The sequence below is a fragment of the Aedes albopictus genome, chromosome 3 (assembly GCF_035046485.1).
Source record: "Aedes albopictus strain Foshan chromosome 3, AalbF5, whole genome shotgun sequence".
Classification (NCBI taxonomy): Eukaryota; Metazoa; Arthropoda; class Insecta; order Diptera; family Culicidae; genus Aedes; species Aedes albopictus.
The window spans coordinates 183,621,382-183,644,247 of record NC_085138.1 but is presented as its reverse complement, the minus strand read 5'-3'; the positions used below and the strand labels follow the sequence as shown (position 1 = coordinate 183,644,247).

General features: G+C 42.4%; 1 protein-coding gene across 1 annotated transcript; it reads left to right on the top strand.

The window, feature by feature from the left end:
* The first annotated feature begins 10,775 nt into the window (after positions 1-10,775).
* Positions 10,776-21,846, top strand: LOC109398864 (mitochondrial import receptor subunit TOM40 homolog 1). Its single transcript, XM_019671308.3, has 2 exons — positions 10,776-11,538; positions 20,979-21,846. The coding sequence occupies exons 1-2, from the start codon at positions 10,993-10,995 to the stop codon at positions 21,399-21,401; spliced, it is 969 nt and encodes a 322-aa protein (XP_019526853.2). The 5' UTR covers positions 10,776-10,992; the 3' UTR covers positions 21,402-21,846.
* Positions 21,847-22,866: the final 1,020 nt, after the last annotated feature.

Sequence of the window (22,866 nt, the reverse complement as noted above, 5' to 3'; positions counted from 1 at the left end):
GTCAAGATAAATTATAACCAAGGAACATCGCAACTTGCTTTAAATCATACACACCTTTGATTACAAGAGTTACATAGTTCAGGCATCTGTTGATGAAGACTTGCAGTCGTTGTGTGTTGTTCGTAATCAGACTCTTGGAATTCATTGATTTGCTCCAGCATGATACGGAGCGTGACAATATGGTTCACACAGGATCGTCCAGCGTGGAATTCTGCTTGCTGCCATCGAAGAGTTGCGTCAATCTTCTTCTGTATCCGGTTAAGAATCACTTTGCAATAATTGTCCCACTAAAGCGACGAGGAACATCGTTGAAGAAACAGATGTCACCGGTGTTAGCGGCTTTCTCACCGTCGCCTGCTAGGGATTCCGCCCACGCTCTTTTGTCCCGTCTACATGAGCGATTCCCTTCCATTTCGAGAGCCGAGTAGCGCTGACGGGCTACGGCTTTGGCTCCTCGTGTTTTCGCTCACTCTATCGCGGCTTTGGCGTTGCTTCACTCCTTTGTTTTCCTCCAGGTATCGTCTGTGATCCACTATTTTCTTCGAGTGCGTAGCTCACCCAATTTTTTTTCGCCGGTGTCGATGAAGACGTTCTTGAGGGCGCTCCATTGATCTTCTACGCTTCCACCTTCTGGAATATCAGCAGCACGGTTCTCTAGCTTCTCGATGAAGGACCTTTTCATCGCAGCGTCTTCCAGTCACTGTGTGTTGAACCGGCGCCCGATTTTCTTCTCCTATCGATGGATTTAAGCAATGCGCTACCTGATCTCGTCAATTAGGAGATGATGGTCAGACTCAATGTCGGCGCTACGTTTGTTCCGCACATCAAGAAGGGTCCGTCTGCATTTCCGGCTGATGCAGATGTTGCCGATTTGATTTTCTGTGGCGCCATCACTGTGCCCATGTCACTTTGTCCTCTGGTCGATGAGGAAAGAGCGATCCTCCAATCACCATGTCATTGTTGCCACAAAACTCTGCAAACAGCTCTCCGTTCTCGCACATTTCTCCGAGACCATGGCGTCCCATGACGTGCTCATAGTCCGAGTTGTCAGAACCAACTTCCGCGTTAAAGTTGTCCATGAGGATCTTGATATGTATCACCTTTCGGAATCTTGTCCACGGCAGCATTCAGTTGGCTGTAAAAGTTCTTTTTGTCTTGCTTTTCGGCACCATCGGTTGGCGCGTAAAATTGGATCAAGGTAAGGTTTCGAATCCGTATTCCGAATCTGGCTACAATTATCCTCTCATTAATAGGTTCCCCTCTTCATGAGCGCAGCGTGCACGTGAGCGCTGAGCAGGGAACCAACTCCACGGTGGCGAGGAGCGTGTTCACCTCGTGGGCTTGAGTATACCAGTATTTGACCCGACGCCAATCTGCGTTCTCCAAATTTCGGCCAACGGACTTCGCTCAGTCCTAGGATCTCAAGTTTCATACGGCACGCCTCATTGGCAAAATGTGCCAGTTAACACTGCTGGGCTAAAGTTAATACATTCCAAGTTCCAATTATTGTCCGTTGTTTCGCACTAAAATTCGTTGCCATTGAATCAGTTCGTAATCCTTCATTTTCGGTTTCTGTAACGGTTTTTGGGTTTCGGGAATAGTAGGTTTTTGGCCTAGGGTCCCCTATCCACCGCTGTGGGGCTGCCACCTTAGCTATAGCTTTCGGTGGAGGAGCAATACATACTCAGCCACTAGATGCCAGAACAAACGCTGTTTGAGCCGCACCTGCTTGGTGAACAGACGCTCCAGACGTAACGCCTCAATCTATCTGAAGTCAGAAGGACAACAGTGCCCAGGCTGCCCTAAATACCAGCTAAAGCACACAACTCTTAGCTGGCGGTATTTGTCATCGTTTGACCCGTGGAAGTATGAGGTAGGAACTCCTCCTTATCGACTCACCGTTTTTCAGCCTGAAATTTCTGTGGACTTCTTTTATTTATTTGGTTTTAATGCTCTGAAATCTGCTGATCAAATACCCAAGTGGTGGGTCCTCGGATTATGTGGAAGTCGACTCACTAAAACCTCATTCCCTTTTTTTCCTATCTTTCGACCGTGGAAGATTGGTACTTGGCTAGTACTATAGACTACTCGTTGGACTCAAACTCATGGATAGGGAGGAGACCAACGAACTTGCTGTTGATCGGCATGTCATTTTTACTTCAAGCACGATTCGGTAGATCGTAGAAGTAACGGAATCCCACTTGCCCGACCCCATACAGATCCTTCCAACATTATTTCTATCCCGACTTCTATTGCATATCTCTTGCATATTCGGTCTTTGTTCCACGAAATATGGACTTTCGAAGAGTACATGATCCGAAGTCTCCGGACATGCGGGGGAGCCTGCAGGTCTAAATGTCTGCAAATATCACCTAAAGCAGCTATGGCCTGGCAATGATTTTGTCAAGTGAAAGTTCGCCTCACCATAAGGACTGCTTGTCCATTTAGAAACACTTGGTATGAGCCTGTGTGCCCATTTACCCCCGCTGGATGAATCCCATATCTTCTTCCATTTCAACATAGACGATGTTCTGGCGATCCGTCTCGTGCCTTTTATGCCGCGTCATTCGAAGCACTCTCTGCCCTTTGCTATGATCATCGTGCCCGCTAGCACACACACCGCGTCGCTTGAGACCTTGCAGTATGCTGCAGCCACCCTGAGACACAAGAGCCTGTGGGTACTCTCGAGTCGCTCCACGTATTGGTTGACCACTAGTGCAGTGATCGCTTGGAGTTGATCGTGCACCCGTCTGTGATGGGCACTGCCTGTTGCTCAGACTTGCGGTTGTTCACTATCACCACCTCCTTTTTGTATTGTGCGAGTGCCAGTTGTCTCAACCTCATTCTCCGCTATGCGTATTGCATGCGTCGCTGTCAGCTCCACTTCCTCTATCGGTACGCCGTATACCACGAGCACGAGAGTATTGTCGTCGGTACAGCTAACCAACTTTACGTCCGATGGTAGTGTGAGCGTCAGTATTCATTCATACGACGCATAAATACCGGGCGCAGGATTGGTCGCTGCGGTACTCCCTCGGTGATGCTGTAACTCCTATCCCCTTCCTCGGTTTTAGTCAAGCCTACCTTGTAGGCATTACACCAGCAGGTCGTGTTGTCTTTCTGGCAGAGACTTCCGAAACACGTTTTCTTACTCACCTTAATCTCCTTGTTTAGTGCCAGTTTAGCCGCCCTGTATGCTTAACTTCGCTTCGTTATTCCCTCACCGAGCACTTTGCATCCTTCTTCTGGCTCTTAGAAAAGAAGCGTGTAGTCCTACGATTTCTAAACACCACCAATACACTGCTGTTGACGATTGTCTTCACGCTAAGGTCAGTTTACCCAAATATAGGTAAAGTTTACCCATAATCACCGAAAAGTGCACAACCTCATTTTATGGGTAAAGGCACTTTACTCATATATGGGTAAGCTGGATATATTGTAAAAATAGGTAACATTTACCCATATTTATGATTTTAAATTTTGGGTCAATTTTACGCATATATGGGTAAATAATATTATTCAATGAAAGAAAATTATCTTAATGTTAATGTCAGAGAAATATATAAAAAAAAACGAAAATCCGTTTCACTCTTTATTAAAACAATCAGACATAGAAATTTTAGTTGCGGACCTCGCGCACAGGCTGGTTTTCCCCTGCTCCGGTTGGTTGCTCCTCCCAGCTGATCGGTTGTTCAATCCTGGCCACTCGGACTCCGGAGGCCTCAACAAGGAGATTCGAGTTGTCGATTATTCATTGTTTGGAACATCACTTCATTAGTCGCTTCAAAAAAAATAGTTGTTGAAGGGTTGAACACAGCGGGAATATTTCCTCCTGCTCCTGCAGTTCGTTCCAGCCGGGCTTAGGCAGCCTTTTCTTTCCGCTCCGAAGTTGATCACATTCTGGTGGGTTTCAACAGCTTTCTAATCATAAGGGGAGCCGGGCCATAGACGGGAAGACCTTCTGCACCAGGAGAATTGCATCATCCGAACGGGCAATTGCAAAGGGGATCATCCGAACAGGCGAATCATCGCAGGAAGCTTGGCGGTATATTCTTCCGGTATATGACTCCGACAGAAATTTGATTCTGAAAAACATTAAACAAATGATTTTTTGCCTTTCGTGGGTACATTTTCTAGGATACTTACAGCTCGTTTACTTCCTTTTTTCTAAATAGTGTCTCAAGTAGTGTAAACTCAACTAATTCTTATAAGGACAAGTTTTTTTTTACAAATTAGCAATAAATTTTTGCAATGTTTCACTAAAAAACTAGTTTTAGTTTTTGTAAACAGTCGATTTAGGCGCTGCCTCTAGGATAATATTTTTTCATCCAAATGTGAGTAATAGGGCTTTACCCATATATGAGTAAATGTACTTCATTCATAATATGAGTAAATTTTACCAATATTTATTGATAAATTTTACTCATATTATGGGTAACGCATACGAAAGCCAATTATGGGTAAATAAATTACCTATTTATGAGTAAACTGACCTTAGCGTGTTGGCATTGTTGCGTGGCGTCACACGAGCGGCTTAGAATTCGGGCTGAATCGTCGCCGGACAGGTCGTGGGTGTCTCCATCTATGAGTAATCGCTCTATAAATACCAAATGTGTCGGCTTATCGAAGCATGAAGTCAGCCATCCGCGATGGCCATCGATGACCTTCGGCTGTGGCTGTCTTTCTTAGTATTCGACCCTGAATTGAATCGCCAGGTGGTCACTGTATATGTACCCATCGATGATCCTCCAGTCTGAGTAAAAGTTTAGACCCGAACACCATTCCTATAGCTATATAGCTATATTGCTCCATGAAAAGATAGATGAATCATTTGAATAAATGACATGAAGCGATGTTCCCTGTATGATGGTTTTATTGACATTTTCCATTATGCACATTTAAAAGTTTATTTAGTTATGTTTTATATATTTTTTGGCTGAAATACAATGCTAACGAACCAATTGTAAATATATCCCATTCCTGAAAAACAAAACGATGGACATCGTACATTTTGTATCGACCCAATTGGGACACTACACTCCATTTAGTCGGTAGTTATGTTAATCTTCTGGTTTATATTATCTATCAGCTAATTTTTCGACTGCATCAACGCAACTCTTCTAAATAATATTATAATTATCAAACATAAGCATAAGAAACAACAGAAACAAACGAAGTGGAAACCCAAAACAAATCAGTTGAAACAATACACACAAAATGCAACAAGAAAACAGCAGAAACACACAGACAATGACAACTTCACTTAAAAAATAGTGTTGGCGCAACACATGAACGGCGTGGTCTAGGCGCCCTCAGTAGCAGCAGCAGCGCAGCAGTACATTCAATTGAGATAGTTTTGTCTCTGCTTTATTCTGTTGCTAGCAGCAAGCAGCCCAACGGTTATTGTTACCATTGAATTGGGCTGCGTGGTGCTAGCTTGAATGCGTATCGCACAAGCGATGCGCCTTCACATGTTTGTAATGTCCGTACTATCGCTGCCGCCTATAAAAGCGGCAGCTATCCCTATGTGTAATTAGTTGTAAGCAAAGTACCACCACAGAGCAGGAGCACTGCCTCTCTGTGGTGCGCAATAAAACGTGATTAGTCTAGAAGTAGTTCGTTTCTTCTCCTTATCCTCTGGGAGGAAAATACACAACGTGGGGCCTAGTCAACCGCTGGACGAAACATTGGTGCCGTGACCAGGATGAAGGACGCCCCGGAGGACTATCGGACGGACCACGGATTACCTACGCCACTCTCGACAACTCACCATGGGCCGAACTGTCGCCCACCGGATCGAAGCATCCGCTCCTTGGACCGTAGCGTCCCCCCGCCGGACCCTTGCGTCCACTGTTGGACCCCTGCGTCCCCCCTGTCGGACCCCTGCGTCCCCCGTCGGATCCCTGCATCCACCCGTGTCGGACCGTAGCGTCCCCCTGTAGGACCCCAGCGTCCACCCACCGGACCGTAGCGTCCCCCCGTCGGATCCTAGCATCCATTATCGGACCCCGGCGTCTACCATCGGACCACTGCCGTCCACCCCGAATGTGCCACCGTCGGACCCCCAGCGTAGGGCTGAAGAGTCACCCTGTCGAATCGTTCATCCTTGGGACCCCAGCGTCCACCTGCAGGGCCGAAGCGTCGACCTGCCGAAACCAATTTTCCTTCAATCGGACCGCCAGCGTCATCAATCAAACCATCCATAGTCGTCTCAAACAGGAATCAAACACCAGTCCGTGTGAAGTGAATCAAGCAATCAAGCCATCCGTCGTCGTCGCAAATAGGAATCAAACAAGTGACTGGAGATATCCCAATCGAAACCACAGCAGTGTGAAGTGAGACAGCCGATCATCCCAATCAACCCAGTCGCGCGAATGATAACGACAAGCAGAAATATTACCTGGCCGACTGCGCACATCGTCGTCGTCAACGTCCGAACAACTCTGCCCAGCCGAGCGAGCTCCAGCGCAGCGTGCCGACAATGCAATTGAAAACGGTCGTTTTCGGGCGGGAGTATGTTGGCGCAACACATGAACGGCGTGGTCTAGGCGCCCTCAGTAGCAGCAGCAGCGCAGCAGTACATTCAATTGAGATAGTTTTGTCTCTGCTTTATTCTGTTGCTAGCAGCAAGCAGCCCAACGGTTATTGTTACCATTGAATTGGGCTGCGTGGTGCTAGCTTGAATGCGTATCGCACAAGCGATGCGCCTTCACATGTTTGTAATGTCCGTACTATCGCTGCCGCCTATAAAAGCGGCAGCTATCCCTATGTGTAATTAGTTGTAAGCAAAGTACCACCACAGAGCAGGAGCACTGCCTCTCTGTGGTGCGCAATAAAACGTGATTAGTCTAGAAGTAGTTCGTTTCTTCTCCTTATCCTCTGGGAGGAAAATACACAACGTGGGGCCTAGTCAACCGCTGGACGAAACAAATAGTGATCAGACAAGATTATTAAAAACGAACAAAATACAATTCATATCAGAGAATAAACGAAATCAGTTCTATTCAAAGCTCTAGGTTAAATAATGTCTTCGAAATATATGTGATTTTAGACAAATTTTTCAAAGTGTCAAAATGTTTCAGTGTAAAAATTTTAAACATATTTGTCGTCAAATTTTGCAAAGCATATTTTCTTAGATTGAAACGGCCTACCCTTCTAGCGGATTACACAGCCTACTGTTCAAACCGGCCGCGAGGACAATGCCTTCGGTTTTACGGTTTTTCAAATGACCTTTTCTATTCGATGAATCCCAGCAAAATTGCACTGATTGGTGGATCCTTTCATTTCCAACCTAGAACTCCCACGTTTAAAAATTAGAATACAAAAATCACAAGACAAAATCCCAAATGTGCAGCTATACACGAAACCAAAACTAAAAAAAGTCAGTATTCCTTATATGGGTGTTCCTGAAGTGAACATAAATTGTACCGGTTTGTGTTAGGTGTTAGAAACACCACAGACAATTATCTTATATCATACAACATACGTGCATTCGTTACGTGAACTCAGAATCTGAAATATATTTCAATAAAAAAATCTTTTTGTACGAACTTATCATTCAATTATGCATTATATTTGTACGAGATACAAAAAATTCCAACCAACAATAGGTAAATCGCGTTCTGTACAAATACAATAACAAATCATAGCTAAAACGAATTAATATAAAAGTGGAAATATGAACAAAAACTTCAACAAATCGAATAAACACACAATCTTTACAAAGCAGCAGAAATATCATTCAAAGCAACAACAAACAAAACCCTAACTGCAGAAAACTCCCCGTTGAATGAAGTATTATGTAACCCTTATAAAACAACATTACACACAAACACATACACACACGCAAACAAACATCTAACAAAACAAAAAAGAATGACGGACTATATTCTTTCTTTGTAAAGGTGGATAGAAACGAATCACAGCGAGAATGAAGATGGCAACCAAACGCGCATTGTAATACATTAACAAAAAAAAGCAGAAAATATAAATAATGTTGACAAAATCTAAACTGGGTGAGTCATTGCTCTAGAATATCACAAAAATATTGACTATAACAGAGGGGATAGCTACTCAAGAAGAATAAGAAAATGACTGCAGATCACAGACAAACTGATAATTCTCATCGTACACCGATTTAACAGTCTATTTAAAAATTCCATAGTTGGTCAACTGACCAACCGTGGCGCTCGAATCGTTTTTGTTCGAGTTTGACGTTTGCTCTCTACCGGCACCTAATTGTTGGTTAGCCAAAATAACTGAGCATTGGGTGAATACGTTACCATGACTATGATTTGAATCGTAAAATTCTCGAAGTGTTACGTCTGTTTGTCTGTGGTCAGATGACATCATGGCTAACTAGAGATATCTTAGTGCATCAAAAAGCCTATTTCTCCCTGTTTCTCTACTTTCCTCTGACTCTCCCAGTCTCATTAGATCTTACTCACGCTGGATGAAGTTTTCCTGTAGAAATCTCTGGAGGATTCCTGACTGGAAGCTCGGCAGGAATCCCTCAAAGAATAATTGAAGCAATCCCGGAAGGAGTTATAGAAGAAATTCTTTGAAAAAGACAAAAAAACTGGAAGAATGATGAGGCCCCCGCAGGATTCCTGGCACGAATACCTAAACGAATCCCACAAGATTTCTTGAAGCAATCTATACTAGGAGGAGTCTCTGAAGCAATCCTACTGGGAACCCCTGAAGGAATCTTAACGCGCGCTGTTGTAAAAAGTACAACACTACCAAAAAACCTCGCTCGTCGTATACACCGCGAGTACGCTGCAGTTTCGGTTGCTTGATGGCGCGCGTCCTGGAAGGGTAAATAAATCCTTTTACTCATCAATCCCGATCGATAGACTCATATTACCCATATTGCACTTCAAATCCACCATTCCGTGGCCGCCATCTTGGATTATGTCCCACGTCGACGCCGTTCGAGGTATCGGCGGCGCACCTTACACTGCTTTTGTCATGGCGTCGATTTTCAATTTTCGCGCCGGTGATCAGTGCACGAACAAAATTTAGTTTACATAAAGTTAAGATTAAAAGTTCTCACGATCACTATCATAAGAGTTTGACAGCAATAATTAATTTCTCATCATCGATTTTGTCATCTGTGAATGTAATACGATCATTAGCGAAAGATAAGTTAGTTAGTTAGTTAGTTAGTAAGTTAGTTAGTTAGTTAGTTAGTTAGTTAGTTAGTTAGTTAGTTAGTTAGTTAGTTAGTTAGTTAGTTAGTTAGTTAGTTAGTTAGTTAGTTAGTTAGTTAGTTAGTTAGTTAGTTAGTTAGTTAGTTAGTTAGTTAGTTAGTTAGTTAGTTAGTTAGTTAGTTAGTTAGTTAGTTAGTTAGTTAGTTAGTTAGTTAGTTAGTTAGTTAGTTAGTTAGTTAGTTAGTTAGTTAGTTAGTTAGTTAGTTAGTTAGTTAGTTAGTTAGTTAGTTAGTTAGTTAGTTAGTTAGTTAGTTAGTTAGTTAGTTAGTTAGTTAGTTAGTTAGTTAGTTAGTTAGTTAGTTAGTTAGTTAGTTAGTTAGTTAGTTAGCTAGTTAGTTAGTTAGTTAGTTAGTTAGTTAGTTAGTTAGTTAGTTAGTTAGTTAGTTAGTTAGTTAGTTAGTTAGTTAGTTAGTTAGTTAGTTAGTTAGTTAGTTAGTTAGTTAGTTAGTTAGTTAGTTAGTTAGTTAAACTCGATCAAGAACTAAATAACTAAGGCCTCAAGTTCACAGGATCAAACATTTGACAAGGAATTAACTCAAAAAGCAACATCTGTTTGACATTGACGAAAGTTCGATCAAGTCAAACAAAATGTTTCAGCATTACTTTCTATTTGGACAAATATTTGACACTGTGTAATGAAATCGTAACTACACTGAACGGCGGCTCGCGGTAATGACCAGCATGAAAATGTTTTTAAATTTACCATGGCAAAACATGATCATTGACCCACCAACGCTTCTTGTGTGCGTTTTATTTCCTCTCACATCAACCGGTTCGATAGGCGAGTGGTAGCGTGTGAGCCTGGTGATGTCAAGGTTCTTGGTTCGAATCCGGTTGCCAACAAGATTTTTTTTTAATTGAAAATCGAAAAATTGAAAACATAATTCTGTTGAATTGAAACGAAACTCAGTCTGCACAAATTTAGTGGCGTTGTGTATTTAAATTGGCCCTCAGAATAGTAATTTTCACCGCAAACCGCCGTTCAGTGTAGTCAACTAACTCTGCGAATAAAAGCATGCTAGATCGAATTATGTACAAATTGATGTAGGCCTTTAGGAGCCTACACACTAAGATTCAGATGTGCCAGCTCAGTAATTTTTTCACTGAGTTCAGTATTTTTTCCATCTTTTTACTGAGTTTTCAACAGCAGATTTATCTCGGTACACTCGGTAATCGTATTTACCGTTCACCAGTAACGATATTTACCGTGCATCAGTATCTTTTGACAGTTCACAGTTTATTAGCTGAGCTCGGTAACTCATTTACAGAATATCCGCAAAATAAACAACCGAGCGTACCGAGTTAAATCTGCTGTTGAGATCTCAGTAAAAAGATCGGGAAAATACCGAGCTGATCTTAGTGTGTATTTGTTATTTGTTTACCGTGCCCAGTTATAAAATTTAACTGAGGATACACCAAACACGGCCGATTCAAAAAGTACGCTAGAAATGTGTCTCCGATGACACGTTTTCTATATACACCCCTCGTTTTCGCGCATTTTCGCTGAGTCCCTTCACTGCGCTGCTGGCACCACTGCCCAAAAATTACGCAACAGCTGTCAAGCGAACCGTCACTGTGTGTGGTTTCTTTGCGTTTGATAGCTCGTGCGAGGCATTTTTCAGGCGATTCGTGTTTTTCGGCTCGTAGTGCGTTATCTTTTGCGTAATCGATGCGGATTCTTCATCGCGGAATATAAATTGTGAAACGCAGGATATTTAGTGCTCGAATATCCAGACCGGTTTGGTTTGTTCCGTGTTGTCATCTGTAGGAAAGAATCGATATGGGAAACGTGCTCGCCGCTTCAAAACCGATCGCTGCCGGTGGACTCCCTCCGCCCTTACCAGCGGAACCGATCCCTGCCAGCCCGGAGCCGGAGAAGCTCCTGGAGAACCCCGGCTCGATGGAGGAGTTGCACAAAAAGTGCAAAGATGTCATGCCGGCCAACTTCGAGGGCGCCAAGCTGATGATCAACAAAGGGCTCAGCAATCACTTCCAAGTGTCCCACACAATTAACCTCAACTCGTCCAACACGAGCGGGTATCGATTCGGGGCAACCTATGTGGGCACGAAGCAGATGTCCCCCTCGGAGGCTTTCCCGGTCATATTGGGTGATATCGATCCGGCTGGAAATCTGAATGCCAACGTCATTCACCAGCTGACACCGAACGTTCGGTGCAAATTCGCTTCCCAAATCCAGAACCAGAAAGTAACTGCCGCACAGCTGACCACGGACTACAAGGGTCAGGACTTTACCGCTTCGCTCACCGTGGGCAATCCCAACATCCTCAACAACTCCGGCGTCATGGTGGCACATTACTTGCAAGCGGTAAGTGATATTTGTGTTTTGTTGTGGGCAGAATAGGTCATTTCATAATTTGTTAATTTGTTACGATTGGCTGTTGTCGTAATGCTTTAACTTAAACACATCAGGTCAAAAGAAAATAATATTTTACTGGTTGTCAATTATCTGAAAAACCTAAAAAATCTCTACCTATAATACATTTTTGAGACAAAATATTTCTTGCGAAGTCCTTGAAAGTTTCTTGAGATTATTCATTGCATGGCTTAGTGTTCTATATGAGCACTTCCACAGTTATTATTTGAGAGCTGCCTCTGTTAATGACCGTTTTGCATTTGTATATCGTGTGGCAGGCACGCTGATACTCTATACCCAAAGAAGTCAAGGAAATTTCTTTAACGAAAAGGTCCTGGGCCGACCGAGAATCGAACACGTCCCCCTTAAGCAAAAAAAATATACAAATAGTTTTTATTTTGACCGACACAAATTTAGATAAATTTGATAATTTTTAATTCACAATACATTTTTGTTTGTGATAACGTTTAAATGCAGTTTGCCTAGTGGTTAAGGCCGGATCGCCAATCCGGAGACGGTGGGTTCGATTCCCGTTCTGGTCGGGAAAATTTTCTCGATTCCCTGGGCATAGTGTATCATTGAACTTGCCTCACAATATACAAATTCATGCAATGGCAGGCAAAGAAAGTCCTTCAATTAGTAACTGTGGAAGTGCTCAAAGAACAGTAAGTTGAAGCGAGGCAGGCCAAGTCCCAGTGGGGTCGTAGCGCCATAAAGAAGAAGAAGAACGCCTGCTGGTCCAAAGAAAGCTTACCTTCACGTCGGTTCCTCTTGATCCAAATAGCATGACAATAAGTGGCCGGAACCAAGTCCTTCATCTTGAACTTCAGGAATTGCTTAAGCTTCTTCTTCAATTGATCGCAGGCAAACCTGAGCAGGGAAATTTTCCCATTTGGAACTGCAAAACCCTCAGGTTGCGACAATGGGCAAAATCGAGCCAAAAAACGGAACTTATTTTTGCCGCTGGTTTGAAGTAATAAAAAGTATGTATCCCAAAGGAAAAAACCATGCTAAATCGATTGGTGATGGTCTCGTGGTCACTTTTAGGTCCCGAACCTGGTTTTTCGAGTTCCGCACCAGGCAATTTTCAATCAAGTCAGCTTAACCTTTTGGAGCCGATTTTTTTCGCCGCTGTCGACGCAACCTCGCTGGTGTCGAACACGTTTGTTATGCTCGGTTTCATCGCCGGGGTCATATATGACCCCTCCGGCTCCAAAGGGTTAATAAAGAGTGCGGCACATCATTTCATGTCTATTTGTTGTACGGATGTGAGTGATGACTATTTGAGACCTCAGCAAGGTCATATCTATTTTCAACAGGCATGTGAGTAGTGGAAATCGCTTCAAAAAATTCTTCAAGAATTATTACGGCATTTCCTTCAACATTCTTTTTGTTAATACTTCCTTCAGTTTTTATAGAAATCCCTTGGCAAGATGGTTTAAAAATTCCCTAGCCACTTTGCTAGACTTTGCTCTGTAACTCTTTTTGGAAATCCTTCGGCAATTTGTTTGAAAGTAACTTCAGTAATTTCTTTCGATAATCCATTGTTAATTTAATTGCGAATTTCTTCCACAATATAATTGGAAATACTTTCGGCATATCTTTGGCAATTATTTAGATAAATATTTTCGGTATCACATCGCCATTTTTTATGTGAAGTCTTGTGAAAATTCGTTCTTCATTATTTCTAAAAATTCTGGTGCATATTATCATGAATTTTTGGTCATTTCTTTGAAAATTCCTCATTTACTTCTTATGAATAGTTTTTGATATGTCCTGCGGAAGTTTATTCGGAGAATCCCTTAGAAATTTCACGCGCAATTTCTTAGACGCTGCTTTTAGCAATTCAGTCGACAATTCTTTTTTATTTTTTGGAGAATTTTCTCATGAATTATCTATATTTTTATGTAACTTTTTTACTCATAATCTGGGAAAAATTCTTCCAGAATTTCTTTCAAATTTGCATTTAATATATTTTTTTAGGAATTTAGTTCAAAATAGCCATATAATTCAACAATAACTTCCTACGAAACTTGTTCTATTAGTTTCTGAAGAATATTTGCTTGGTAATCGTGAATTTTATCTGAATAATGACTGAAGGAATCTCCAGAAAATACAACTGTACAGTTTTCATTCATTAATTCCGTCAGGAGTTCTTCGCAGAAATTCGTCTCCAGAGGAATAGTAACAAAATTATATCTAAAATATTACCTACGATTTTTTTTTCAAATTTCTTTGAAGAAAAAATCCAAGCAGAATAACAGACGAACGTCATTGACGTTTTACGAGAACTAATTAAGAAATTTCATCAACAATTAATTTTATCATTCTTTCGGCCACTCCTTTGGGAAAATTTCTTTCAGAAGTTTCTTCGGTAAATGGTGTGTTAGAAAACAAAATATTTATATTTTTCGTAGCCTAAACAAAGTAAGACATTTTTAGGGTATAATATCATTTATTTGCTTTTCAATATTTTCGTTTGGGTAGTCAAATTAACAAAACAGATGTAATTCACTTTGATAAATGACAATCGATAAAGTGATAGCTCGCCCTGAAGAAAAAAAAAATCAAATTAATTTTTTAACTGCGTTTTAGTGCGTTTAGTAGTTCCGAGGTAAAAAAAAATAAACTTTGGATTTTGATCCCTTTTCCCATGGAGGTTATTTATATAAAAAGTCTGGATACCATTAAAGAGCCCGATAAGTTCGGTAGTTAGGGGCCCATATAGCCGAGGCGGTAAACGCACGGGTATTCAGCATAACCATGCTGAGGGTGACGGGTTCGATTCCCGGTCGGTCCAGGATCTTTTCGTAAGGGAAATTTTCTTGACTTCCTTGGGCATTGAGTATCTTCGTGCCTGCCACACGATGTACGCATGCAAAATGGTCATTGGCAGAGGAAGCTCTCAGTTAATAACTGTGGAAGTGCTCATAGAACACTAAGCTGAGAAGCAGGCTTTGTCCCAGTGAGGACGTTACGCCAAGAAGAGAAGAGAGAGAGAAGTTCGGTAGTTACCTCGAAAATCCCTTTGAAAATTATTGCGGTATTTCCATTAAAATAAACCCGTGGAAATTCTTTCGGAAGTTTATATGAAAAATCCTCTGCTGCTGAATTTTCTTTCTGAAATATATTTTGTTAATTCTTTCACGCATTTTTTCGGAAATTGTTTTACTTACTTACCTTACCGGTCAGGCTAAGGCCGGGGGGGCTCTGCTGTACATAGTAGCCGCCTCCATTCCACTCGGTCCATGGCTGTTTGTCTCCAGTTCCGCACTCTGCGTAGGGTCCGCAGATCGTCCTCCACTTGGTCGACCCACCTAGCTCGCTGCGCTCCACGTCTTCTTGTACCGGTCGGATGACTCTCGAGAACCATTTTAGTCGGGTTGCTATCCAACATCCTGATGACGTGACCCGCCCACCGTAGCCTCCCAATTTTCGCGGTATGGACGATGGTTGGTTCTCCCAGCAGCTGATGCAGCTCGTGGTTCATTCGCCTTCTCCAAGTCCCGTCTTCCATCTGAACTCCGCCGTAGATGGTACGCAACACCTTCCGTTCGAAAACTCCAAGGGCGCGTTGGTCCTCTGCACGTAGGGTCCATGTTTCGTGCCCATAGAGGACGACCGGTCTAATCAACGTTTTGTAGATGGTTAACTTCGTGTTACGGCGAACTTTATTCGATCGTAGAGTTCTGCGGAGTCCAAAGTAAGAACGATTTCCTGCCACAATGCGCCTCTGAATTTCTCTGCTGGTGTCGTTGTCGTCGGTCACCAGTGAGGCCAAGTACACGAATTCTTCAACCGCCTCGATATCATCACCGTCGATATGAATTCGGGGTGACGGGCGCGGTGATTCCTCCCTGGAGCCCTTTGCCATCATGTACTTTGTCTTCGACACATTTATGACTAATCCGATTCGCCTGGCTTCACTCTTTAGTCGGATGTACGTTTCCGCCATCATCTCAAATTTACGAGCAATGATATCAATATCATCGGCGAAACCAAGCAGCTGAACGGACTTCGTGAAAATCGTCCCACTCGTGTTTATCCCCGCTCTTCGTATTACACCCTCCAAAGCAATGTTTAACAGCAAGCACGAAAGACCATCACCTTGCCGTAACCCTCTGCGAGATTCGAAGGTACTCGAGAGTGTCCCTGATACTCGAACTACGCACATCACTCGATCCATCGTCGCCTTGATCAACCGTATCAGTTTATCCGGGAATCCGTATTCGTGCATAATCTGCCATAGCTGTTCTCGATCGATTGTATCATACGCCGATTTGAAATCGATGAACAAGTGATGCGTGGGCACGTTGTATTCGCGGCATTTCTGCAACACCTGGCGGATGGCGAACATCTGGTCCGTTGTAGCGCGTTTACCCATAAATCCGGCCAGATATTGCCCCACGAACTCTCTTGCAATCGGTGATAGACGGCGGCATAAAATTTGAGAGAGTATCTTGTAGGCAGCGCTCAGTAGTGTGATCGCGCGATAGTTCCCGCAATCCAACTTGTCGCCCTTTTTGTAGATGGGACACACGATACCTTCCATCCATTCCTCCGGTAATACTTCCTCCTCCCAAATCTTGGTAATGACCCAGTGTAGTGCTCTCACCAGTGCTTCTCCACCGTATTTTAGAAGCTCGCTTGGTAGTTGATCTGCTCCAGCGGCTTTGTTGTTTTTTAACCGGCCAACCTCCTCCTTAATCTCTTGAAGGTCAGGGGCCGGAAGTCTTTCGTCCTGTGCACATGCTCCTAGATCTGTTACCACGCCACCTTCGGTACTTGCAACGTCGCCATTGAGGTGCTCATCGTAATACTGCCGCCACCTCTCGACCACCTCACTCTCGCTCGTGAGAATATTCCCGTGATTATCTCGGCACATGCCGGCTTGTGGTACAAAGTCTCTGCGCGAGCGGTTCAGCTTCTCGTAGAACTTTCGTGTGTCCTTAGCGCGGTACAGCTCTTCCATCGCTTCGCGATCTCGTTCTTCCTGCTGGCGCTTCTTCATCCGGAAGACTGAGTTCTGCCTGTTCCGCGCCTGTTTGTAACGTGCCTCATTCGCTCTCGTACGGTGTTGCAGCATTCTCGCCCATGCTGCATTCTTCTCGTTTTTCAACTGTTCACATTCGCCGTCGTACCAGTCGTTTCTGTGATTCGGAGTCGCGAAGCCTAGTGCTGTAGCCGAGGTACTACCTATGGCAGATCGGATGCCCCTCCAGCCATCTTCAAGTGTAGCTGCGCCAAGCTGCTCTTCCGTTGGTAGGGTCACTGCTAACTGCTGCGCGTAGTCTTGAGCCACTTCTACGTTACGAAGTTGCTCGATGTTGAGCCGCGGCGTTCGACTTCGACGCGTGGTGATAACTGTCGAAAGTTTTGAGCGCATGCATACAGCGACTAAGTAGTGATCCGAATCTATATTCGCACTGCGGTATGTGCGGACGTTGGTTATATCCGAGAAGAATTTACCGTCGATTAGAACGTGGTCGATTTGGTTTTCTGTTTGGTGGTCGGGTGATCTCCAGGTGGCTTTGTGGATATCTTTGCGGGGAAAGAAGGTGCTTCGGACTACCATACCACGGGAGGCTGCAAAGTTTACGCATCGCTGGCCGTTATCATTCGATACGGCGTGCAGGCTGTTTCGCCCGATTACCGGTCTGTACATTTCCTCCCTTCCTACCTGCACGTTCATGTCGTCGACAAAGATTTTCATGTCACGCGGCGAGCAACCATCGTATGTTTGCTCTAACTGCGCGTAGAACGCTTCTTTCCCGTCATCAGGTCTTCCTTCGTGTGGGCAGTGGACGTTGATGATGCTGTAGTTGAAGAAACGTAGCCGCTCGATGCCCGCTTTTCCACACTCTCTGTCCAGTCCAACAAAGTTCCTGCAACGCCACGATGTCGAAGTTGCGGGGATGTAGTTCGTCGTAGATTATCCTGTCACATCCTGCGAAACCTAGTGACTTGCAATTCCGTGTTCCAAGTTTCCAATCGTAGTCCTTATTTCGTCGCGTGGGTCTTTGCCGATTGTATCGAGTCGTATTTTCTCCTATGTTATTCGCAATGGGGATTTTTACGGGTGGCTTATTGGGCCTACGCCAACACTCCTGTCTCGCCGGAGGGCCATCGTGCCAGTTCTGTTTAACGTCCCAACCAACACTGGGACGACCACGCTGATGGGGCTACCACCTTGGATCTAGCTGGGCGTGGTGCAGCGTTTCTTACTCAGCCGCTGGATGCCAGAACAGACGCTGTTTGAGCCGCACCTCCTTGGTGAACAGACACTCGGATCGTACCTCCTCAATCTAGCTGAAGTCAGAAGGACAACAGTGCCCAGGCTGCACTACCAGCTAAGCACACAACTCTTAGCTGGCGATCTTTGTCATCGCTTGACCCGTGGAAGCATGAGGTAGGAACTTGTGAGGAACAGAGCTATGTTGGACGCTCTCCTTATCGACTCACCGTTTTGCAGCCCAAAATGGTTTTACAATACATTGGAAATTCACTGAGCAAACCCTTCCAGCTTTTCCCTGCAATTTCTTATGAAAACCATTTTGCTACCGTCGTGCGGGGCTTCTTTTCACACTTTTTCATGGTTTTTCAATTTTATGACATTATAACTGCCAGAGTATTGAATGGATTTCCACAATTTTAACACACAATAATCGTGAATATGTATGTAGGATGTATGCAAAATTTGAACTAAATCCATCAATAAACAAAAAGTACACCAATCGGACACATCTCATATAGAACCGGATGGGGGCTACTTTGGACATTTTTATCTATAACAAAACTGCATGTCAAATTTCAGAGTTATTTAGAAAACTACTTTGTACCAATACTGTAGTATACTATATCAGACATGATTTAGATAAATATATGCGTTTTAAGATGTTTCTGTGCACCCTTCGGTATTATGAGCAGCGTGATATTGCTATATAGATAACCTGAAAATAGGAACCATCAATCCTTTATTTAGGCGAAACGGTCATTTATAATCTACAACGATACAAATATTCGATTGTATATGCTACGTTCATACGGTTTGAATGAATTGATCAACCCTTTGCAATTTATGAACTGTAGAAACAATGCTCATAGACCTTGTCATAGACCAAATGTTCTGATACGTTATGTATATTTTATTGGTTTATTCGATGTTTTTTCGCGTCCTGACAAGCAATAAACGGTCTGTTTAAAAAAAAATTTCATCCAAATGAAGGAAAAACTATTGCTTCATAATAGTCCCAAAGACATCAAACAGATTTGAACCATATTTTGAATTCAAAAAATCCATATTCAAAAGTGTCCAAAGTAGCCCCGCATTTCAAAAGTAGCCCCGCACGACGGTATTGGTTTGGGAATACGTTCTATAACTCTGTCGGGAATTTCTCCTTCTTTGGGAAATCCATAGTCAATTTTATTGTGAATTTTCTCTGCAATGCCTTTGAATATTTTTAGGCAATGATTTCCGGAATTTGTTCCGTACTGTTTAACTTATTCAGAAATTCTTACGCCTGTAATTCCAAGATTTTTTCTCTAAAGTAATTCGACAAGATGTTGTAGGTAATATTATAGATATAATTTTATTATTAATCCACTGGTGACGAATTTCTAAGAAGAACTCGTGATGGAATTACTGAATGAAAACCCTACAGTAATATTTTATGGACATTGCTTCAGATAAAATACACGAAGCAATTTCCACAGAAGTTGGGTTGTTTACCACTATCAAAATCAGCCGCATTAGAGCTTATGATACAAATGCAATCGGAAGAAAGCTCTTTTAAGGTCTTATTCAGCAAAAATGTTAGTTCGGTATTAAAATCGGTACTTTCATTTGCTTAACTGTAATTTTATCCACGGAAATAAAAAAAATGTTTTGTTTATTTGACTACAAAAACACAAGAAATCAAATAGAAGATGTTATATTTACACTGAATAAATATTTCGTTTATTTCGCACCGCATATTCAGCTGACTTCACTTGAAATGGCCGGAACCCGGAATTGGAGTAATTGAAGTAGGATCCCGGAGTGGCCATATGAGGTCTCAAACAGTCACCACTTACATTCATACCAAAAACAGACATGAAATGATAGTTGCACTTTATGCTTATGACGTCATCTATGGCGAATCAATCTTTGAACCTATACGAATAAATATTTAAACAATTTGTGCTTGCCAGGTGGAGTTAACAATGAATGATATGTACCGGTCATCTATCGTCATAGAGCCTTGACTGATGCTGGAGTTGGTTGTTCCGATTGTACTGCATTTTTTCATAATTCTTTCGCATCCATATGTTGATGATTGGAATTAGGAGCAAGTACAACCTCTAGTGTCCTAATGTGTCATGTGCCTTTTTCATTTCCAGCATCACAAGTCGTTGACGAAATTTATTTTTATGTTAAATTTATAAAAATATGTCCATTACGGTTTTGCTTTGGTACTTGTTTGATTGATTTTGTTAGTATTTCAATGAAAATACAATTGATATGTAAATTAATGCATTCCCCTGGTCCGGAAAAGAAAAAAAAGTAATATGGCGGCCAGTTAGATAATAAATGGCATCTAATGTATCATCACAATAATACACAAACAATCATTCAAAATTTAATTGTAGTCTGGCGTGAACGTAATTATTGAAAATTTTAAAAACAATTTGACAGAGATTTGCGACAATTTTAGATAATGCTCGTCATTTTGATTCATGTGAACGGAATTAGGAGCTAATTGGAATTAGGCACGGTCACGGTACCAAAGAAACTTCAGAAATTCAAAAAAGGGACAAAACAAAGGTTTGGAAACCGGCTTAACCATTATGTGGCCAGCAAAAGAAAACACACACACACGTAGAATTTCGGCAAGGTATCCGGGTACACGCACGAAATTAAATGATCTATCTCCGTGCATTTTCTGCCGACGTTTTAAACTTTTAGCTCATTCAACTCAGAAACTCATTATCTATCAAGATGATATTCGGTCAGACCGGTCCGATCACCGTGGGGCCGGAAAATCTGGATTTTTGGGTCGGCGCTTTTATACAATACAATGTACGACATTTTCGGTAGGTTAGTAGCAATATCGGTATCAATTCGTCTCGATTCTCGTTCCGCCCAAGTCGTAACAAAAATTTCATTGATATTCTTGGGCATATAGAGTATCGTCGTCCTTGCCACATGATTTCACGATTACACATGCAAAATTGTCATTAGCGGAGCAAGCTATCATTTAATAACTGCGGAAATGCTCATCGGACCGCTGAGAGGCAGGCTTTGTTCCAGTTGGGAAGTAATGCCAAAAAGAAGAAATAGAATGCAATCGTTTTAGGCTCATTCTGCAGCATACAAATAATTAATTCCATCCATGTTTTTTTTTTTCTTCCAGGTAACCAATAACCTAGCACTTGGCGGAGAGCTAGCATATCAGTATGGCCCACAGGTGCCCGGTGGCCAGATAGCAATCATGTCCGCTGCCGCTCGTTACGCCACCGAAGTCGGTACCTGGTCCGGTACGATTGGCCTCGCCGGATTGCACATCTGCTACTACCAGAAGGCGAGCGAACAGCTCCAGCTGGGCGTCGAGGTCGAAACCAATCTTCGGATGCAGGAAGCCACTGCCACCATGGGCTACCAGATCGATCTGCCCAAGTCCGAGCTCGTGTTCCGCGGTATGGTCGACACCAACTGGAATGTGGCGGCCGTGCTAGAGAAGAAACTACAACCGCTGCCATTTACGTTTGCGCTTAGTGGCGTCCTAAATCATACCAAGAATCAATTCCGGTTGGGTTGCGGTCTGATTATTGGTTGAACGGACCAAAACGCAGACATCCGTTAGGCATTTTAAGCAGAGTTCAAAACCACACACTTTGAAGTGCAAGTTTCATCGCATTTCCTATTGAGAGCGACATTCGTAGAGTTGTCGTCGTCCGGTGACCCCACGGGAAGTCGAAGATTAGTCTGTTAGCATAAAATTGAATATTATCAAGAATGATTTAAATAGCTGCAAACCAAGTATAGTGGATGCAACAAAAAATGACAAAGGATCTATCTGAATAAAACTGAATGGCAAAGATGTAAAATGCGCTTGTATAAAACTCAGATGTTTGATTTGTCTAACCGCTTCCCGTTGTTGTAGATCACACCACGATCCTCGATGCATCAGTAATGTTGTTAGCGCCAACAGTCACTAAAAATTAAGTTGTGCTTATTCTTACGGTTCCTTTTACACAAACAATAAAATGGTTCAAGAAAAACGCAAGCTTACGGTTTGGAAAGAACAAAAAGAAATTTGCATGGTCCATTGAGGGTGCTCGGTTTGTTGGGAACTACGTCCCTAGAATGATTCAAGCTTAACATAGGGATAAGTAGGTAATTAACCAATAACCACACATCTTAAGGCGAAACTGGAAGCTTTTCCTCATATTTTTGGTTTTTGATTTTTTTTTATAAAATAACGAAGCAATATTTTCAAAATCGGTTTTCGCGCACATGTAGAGTATGGATCAAGGTATCTCCTGATTTTTTTCCAGATGGAAAATGTTTTTCGTTTGTGCAGAAACTATTTTTTTGTGGAATATTGTTTAAAAATGGTTTCTGCAAAAACGAAAAACATTTTCCATCTGGAAAAAAAAATCAGGAGATACCTTGATCCATACTCTACATGTGCACGAAAACCGATTTTGAAAATATTGCTTCGTTATTTTATAAAAAAAAATCAAAAACCAAAAAGTGAGGAAATGGATCCAGTTTCGCCTTAATATATAGGTACATACACGCTAACGCCGCTCAGCACTAAAGTGCATAATTTCCAGACTACACCAAAAATGTGTAACCCTTGCACATTTACAAAATCAGCTCCAGTGTCCACAAAATCGTTAAATTCGCAAAAATTTTTGTACGCCAATCTAGCTAGGTTTACTAGTGACCTTGGAAAACAAAAAAAAATCAACATTTCGCATCTAGACGAGTGTACGAGCTGTTTTTTTGAGAATGTGTAACTGTCACTCATTTTTGTGTGGTCTGGAAATTATGCACTTATGAGTAGGTGTTACACATTTTAGTGCTGAGCAGTTTTAGCGTGTATACGTCTTCTACTAATGATTCACACATACCTACATACATTTATTTACACGGTGCAGTTCTGCCACTGCACCGCACAGTGGCCGGAAGCCGGACAAAACCTCAAAAATCGACTTCAATATTTTATTTTTCTAATATTTTTCTTCCATTATAGATACTTCAACTAAGAAACCCCCAAATTTTCAAGAGAATTG

What these genes read in the sequence shown, in the direction of transcription:
- LOC109398864 (XM_019671308.3), top strand. Translation starts at nt 10,993, where the DNA reads ATGGGAAACGTGCTCGCCGCTTCAAAACCGATCGCTGCCGGTGGACTC. An exon ending in TGGCACATTACTTGCAAGCG is followed by an intron (nt 11,539 to 20,978) that starts GTAAGTGATATT and finishes TTTTTCTTCCAG; the next exon opens with GTAACCAATAACCTAGCACT.